Below are 5,861 nucleotides of genomic sequence, written 5' to 3'. Positions count from 1 at the left end.
TGGGCAAACGCTTCAGGTTAGCAACATATGCTGCAGGAACAGCTCTTGCTCATCCAATCATAGGTACTTCCGATTAGCTAAAACTAAGTTGAATTAATCTAAAACTTCGTCACCCACTGGTTAAAAGCGGGTATTTATACCCAGATTAGCCAAAATATGTGAAAAGCACAATAGTACATTTTATTCAAAAATTATACTATTATAGCACGTAGTACTCCAGAGTACATACCATAATCGGTGAGTTTGTTGACGATGGTAATAGCTGGTCTAAAACAACGGCGGTCTTGCCAAGGCTGGGGCTGGTAGCACACCCGCCTTGGCTCCGTCCACAGTCACCTTTGGGCCTTGGGTGTCTTTGAGCCGGCACAAGCCACCGTTGAGGTTGTACCACACAAACAGTTTGCATCCCGGTGTCTTTTTACATTCAGCGCAGCAGGATTCAGCAGTCCCCAGATTGGCCGAAGCCAAGTTGCCGCCAATATAGTGGGTGTTGTCTTCCAAGGTGCCACACGTGCTTAGGTCATTGGTCGGGTTGAGGACTTGGGTGGACTTGGATGGCGGGGGAAGAGTCAGACCGGGGATGCTAGCAGCCACGGCCTTGAAGATGTTCAAGCGGCCGTAGCCAAAGAGGTTGTTGGGATATTTTGTGTTGGGAATGCCACCGCAGGTCTTGTTGGGTGGAGATAACGTGTCCGTGTCCACATTCTCGGTCAGGGCCTTGTACACTTGGTCGTACGAAGCGTCTTTGTTGGCTGACAAGTACAAGGCGATGGCTCCAGAAACATGAGGCGCGGACATGCTCGAGCCAGATCTCGACGAAAAACCATCGTCACTGGAGTGTACTGCAGAACGGATGCTGAAACCAGGAGCCGAAATGTCGGGTTTGACGAGGCCCTTCACGGATGGTCCCAAACTTGAATCCAACGCCAAAATATCGTTGGAGTCAGTGTTGCCGACAGCAATCACTTGAGGGGACGCGGCCGGATAATCTGAATACGCACAGCCTTTAAAGCCTTTGTTGCCGTTCGCATACACGGGAATGATTCCCGCTTCTCTCCACATTCGAATCAGACCTTCCCACCAAAAGTTCCTGATGTGCTCTCCAAAGCTGCCGTTGATCACATGAGGGGCTTTGCTGCAGTCACGGTTGTTGCCGTCTTTGTCGTGGGGACAAAGCAGGAATTGAGCGCATTGTACCATCATACGTTGCTTGCACCCGCCCTCGCACCCTTTGCACGCAATCCACTTAGCCTTGGGGGCGACACCAATACCTTTCGTTCCCACCATGATGCCCATGACGTGAGTTCCGTGACCCAACGCGTCGTTGGGCAGCAGGTTCGTCTTGTTATACGGGTCGAACCAACCATATTTTCTTCGCCAGTTCGACTTCAACGACTCATGGGAATAGCGAACACCGGAGTCGATGTTGGCCACGACAATGCCGTCGCCCTTGATGCCATTGGCCCACAGCACCGGCGCTTGGATCTTCTTGATCCCCCATTCGATGGCCTCATTGACAGTACTGGCTGGTTTGTCATCGCTTTTGGTTTCACCGAGTGCCATTATGTCTGGCTCGTAAATGGATTTGACTTCCGGCAACGCCGCGATCTTCTGGACGAGGTCGGTGGGGGCGTTGTCAATGTGCATGGAAGAGTCGATCCATGTCGTACCCGCTTCCACAGCCGTCGATTCAACTTGGTTGGCCAGGAGCGACTTGACCGACGCCTGAGACGTGGTGGTGTGCTCCTTCAACGAATCAACCAGCGACTCGATGGTTTCGGTGCGAGACGCGCCGGCCTTGAGTCGGCGGCGGTGGGTGGCGAGGGCCTCGTCAGAGTGAAATTGGACCACGACGTTCGACTGCTTGGAAACTTCCAAGTTGCGATGCACTTGGACCGAGATCTTGGCCGTGACGGCGGTGACGGCGAGGGCGGCGAGGGCAATAAATTGGTACTGAACCATGATGTTGTTGGGTCAATGGAAATTGCAAAATGAGACCAATGACTCTCGAGCTGGGTGTAGCACACGACTTGCCTTGCGTAACACACTGGGAAAGATGTATCAGGTCAGCTGTTGTGTGTACTGTCTACACTATGCATGGTAACGTGATGAAATCGTTTACTCGCTCGGACGGGAGGTTTTCCAACGGAGTGATATCTCATTTGGAGTAGGGCCAATCATACTCGAGTAAAGTAGGGAGTAAGCCAATGACATTGTACAATTCCAAATATTTCGATTTAATGGATTTCTATTGGCCCCTGCAATTCAGAAATCTTCCATTTGCAAGGGGCAATGAGATTTTCTCATCTTTAGCTTCTAGTTAGGCGTAATAAAGTTCTCAGAATCATTAAACTTATTCCCCCAATCTGCAAATGAGAGATTCTCTCATTTGCAGATTGCGGGAATTACAGTACCATCTTAATGTGTCAGTTTTTATACGTGACTTTGGGAGCTTGGAGAAAAGAGAAACCCGTGTCAGAAAGATTTCTGACGGAATATCACTTGTGGCATCCAGACTGGCCCTAAGTTGGTCGTGAATGTCTGGATGCCTCCAAGTTTTCTAGAAAATCCCTAGAATATCCAGGACAAGTGTCAGAAAAAAATACGCCAAATCGGCGTATTTTATTTCTGCCATAATGGGGGCAAATCACCTGAAAACTCTAGGGGTGTGTTCAATAGAGCTCTTTCGAAAACCTGATGAGCTAGAGTTTGAATTTCGCCATGTGTTTTCCAGTGATTTGATTGGCCAATGCAAAAATACTGTATTTGAAACGCAACTCAACGAATCTTCGAAAGAGCTCTAATGACGCCAAATATTCGTACAATTCGGCCAAATGCGGAAATTTTAGTGGATATATCCGGATATTTCGAAATTCCGTTGAACACGATTTTTTTCAATGTCCCAGATATTCCCAAGCCAAATAAATATCCGCCAAAAATATCCATGTCTGGAGTTGGATATTTTTGGGGGACGCTTCACTGTGGGGCAAAGTTCTTGATATCCGAAAAATGCAATTATAGAGGGAATGGAATCAAAACGCGATTGGACCAGTCGTGACGACATGGAGCCGACAACCACTGTACCATGTTGGAGCTGGTAGCACTAGTGGGCAGGGACAGTAGGGAATTGGCGTAGGGTTTGTTGTTTCAACACAGGTTTGCACACGGGTGTACTCGCACATTGCAATCCTTCGAAGGTAGGTAGGTATGCACGAGCCGAGGCAGTTGCGGGATCAACGTGGCAATCGATGCCGCAACTGCCTCGGCTCTTTCATACCGATTGGGTGGGCTGGCGGTATTCACTGCGGGCACTATACACTATAACCAGGTAATATAGGCTTACGCACGTATTTCCTCGAGTTCCGTTCGTCACTGACCATATAACGTTATGATAGATTCCCCGCTAAGTGTGATTGATTCAGTCAATACCAACGTGCAATGATCGTAATTCACACACGGTGCACACGTTAATGCATACCAACAAAGCTATACAGCACACGATTTGTCGATGTTGTCGCGTATAAACATGTTTAGCATGATGTTCTACGAGGAACAAGTTCGGCATGTTCGCATGGATGCATCGTCCAGTCATGAGATTCCCTTGCACAATCCATTTTTCATAAATTTATTACGATATACAGTATATTTGAACTCAAGTACGGCCGTTTTGGCGTTGACGATGTGTTCAAGCCAACAATTTGCAAAAATCTCGACATTTCAATTTTGGATATATACGCCTATCGAAAAATCTCGACATTTCAAATTTGGATATATACGCCAACAATTTGCAAAAATCTCGACATTTCAAATTTGGATATATGCGCCTTCCAAATATCCGCAAATGCATATGATTTTTCCTGATTTCTCTAGCGTCCAGACACACGTTTTTGAAGAATTCTAGCTTTTTTATGTTCAAGCTTTTTCCTGGCAAAATGGCCGTTTTCTGACATAATATGGTGGTATCCAGATCAGCCCTTACAGTTAATTAATTACATGTAATAGTTCGAAGTATTACTGTACAGGAATGAAAAACGTTACTAATAGTAATAAGTGTAAAGACGCAACAAGATTCTGATGGAATGGCGCGTATTATAAATGTGCGATGACATATCAAATTCACCATATGGCTTATGAGCACCCCTTGCAAAAAGACCCACTAAAACAGCCTGGCGTTAGTTAATCCGTTGGGTATTACGAAGTAGTAATAAATTGACATACTAGTACTCAATAATGTAGAGTGTGGTACACCGTTTGGCAACCTCTAAAATTTTGATTTGATCGATTGGTGATCCCTCCAGATATACATACCCTTTTATATATTATATCCACGTAGTGGCGCGATATTTGAAAACGACAATTCGAACGAAGGGTTTTGAAATCTGAAACACCATACCCAATCACAAAATTTTTGACGACATGCCTCGACCCACGCGGCGCAAGCCCAAAGAGTACAAATACTCGAGGTACACGTACGAGCAGAAGCATGTCATCTTGCAATACCGGGACTCCCATACTGCGGCGGAAACCATCGACCGCTTCTTTCACGGTACACGGACGCAACGCCGCCGCGACACGGTCTACCAGCTGCTTGCAGCGTGGACCAAGAGTCGTCCAACGATTGAGGCGAAGGCAACGGACGCCAGAACACGGGACATGTACCGGACACGCCAACATGGTTTGGGCACGAAGCTAACCTAGGAGACCGGTTCCTTCCTGTGGAACTGGATCCAATCCATGCGCAGCGATGGAATGTTGCTCAGCCGCGACATGCTTGCGTTGCATGCCCTTGACGTTGCCCCGTTCTTCGAACACAACAAGCCCGACTTCAAGGCGTCGTCCTCGTGGTGTACACGGTTCATACAATCCAACGCGCTGGCAGACCGAGCGGTGACCCGACAGTCCGAGAAGACGCCAGCTGGGGTGTAGGGTTTTCACGCGTGCTTTTTGGGGTATTTACTCGTGTCGCGTATTTTGAACAATTTTTAGGGGGTTCACGCGTGCTTGGGGTTTTCACGCTTGCTGGGTTACTTGCGCGTGCTTTTATTGACCGATTAACATGAAAATCGTGTTGCTGGTCCGGACCATAATTATTATGACAAAGCATGTACCGTAGCATGCAGCATGACATACTATCACGATCAATACAGGACCAATTCCAGTCATTCTTCGACTGGTCCCACCACTACGAGATGCCCTCAGAGATGGCATCAGTGCCGTACACACATACACGGTCATACCTCATCATCGATGTGCCGAGGATATCACGTCGGGCTTCCACAACAGCCATGACCACCTCTATCTCGGCCAATACTGGTCCAAATTCAATCATTCTTCGCCTGGCCCCACCGCTGAGTGATGTACTCAGAGGTGGGGCCAGTTGTACATGCATTCGTCGCCTTGTTATCTCTCGGACGCGCTACATGATAGGCGTCAATTATCCGAACCGCCATGACCAACTCTATCTCGGCCAATACTGGTCTAAATTCACTCATTCTTCGCCTGGCCCCACCGCTGAGTGATGTACTCAGAGGTGGGGCCAGTTGTACATGCATTCGTCGCCTTGTTATCTCTCGGACGCGCTACATGATAGGCGTCAATTATCCGAACCGCCATGACCAACTCTATCTCGGCCAATACTGGTCTAAATTCACTCATTCTTCGCCTGGCCCCACCGCTGAGTGATGTACTCAGAGGTGGGGCCAGTTGTACATGCATTCGTCGCCTTGTTATCTCTCGGACGCGCTACATGATAGGCGTCAATTATCCGAACCGCCATGACCAACTCTATCTCGGCCAATACTGGTCTAAATTCACTCATTCTTCGCCTGGCCCCACCGCTGAGTGATGTACTCAGAGGTGGG

General features: G+C 48.1%; 3 protein-coding genes across 3 annotated transcripts in view; 2 read left to right on the top strand and 1 right to left on the bottom strand.

The window, feature by feature from the left end:
• Window positions 1–267: 267 nt before the first annotated feature.
• Window positions 268–1,962, bottom strand: H257_17451 (hypothetical protein; the record flags this gene model as incomplete). The annotated part of the gene is made up of 1 exon (XM_009846250.1): window positions 268–1,962. One exon carries the CDS (start codon window positions 1,960–1,962, stop codon window positions 268–270), a length of 1,695 nt encoding a protein of 564 aa, XP_009844552.1.
• Window positions 1,963–4,416: 2,454 nt separating this feature from the next.
• On the top strand, window positions 4,417–4,926 carry H257_17450 (hypothetical protein; the record flags this gene model as incomplete). Its single annotated transcript, XM_009846249.1, has 2 exons — window positions 4,417–4,655; window positions 4,743–4,926. 2 exons carry the CDS (start codon window positions 4,417–4,419, stop codon window positions 4,924–4,926), a joined length of 423 nt encoding a protein of 140 aa, XP_009844551.1.
• An 848-nt stretch (window positions 4,927–5,774) lies between these two features.
• The window catches only part of H257_17449 (hypothetical protein), a gene marked incomplete at both ends in the record, with an annotated part of 538 nt that continues 451 nt past the window's right edge, over window positions 5,775–5,861 (top strand). Inside the window, one exon of the mRNA XM_009846248.1 lies at window positions 5,775–5,802. Coding sequence (XP_009844550.1) covers window positions 5,775–5,802 — 28 coding nt within the window. The remainder of the gene's footprint in view (window positions 5,803–5,861) is intronic.

This window comes from Aphanomyces astaci, assembly GCF_000520075.1.
Source record: "Aphanomyces astaci strain APO3 unplaced genomic scaffold supercont1.107, whole genome shotgun sequence".
NCBI lineage: Eukaryota > Oomycota > Saprolegniomycetes > Saprolegniales > Verrucalvaceae > Aphanomyces > Aphanomyces astaci.
Note: the sequence above shows the minus strand (reverse complement) of the source record. Positions and strands in the feature narration are given on the sequence as shown.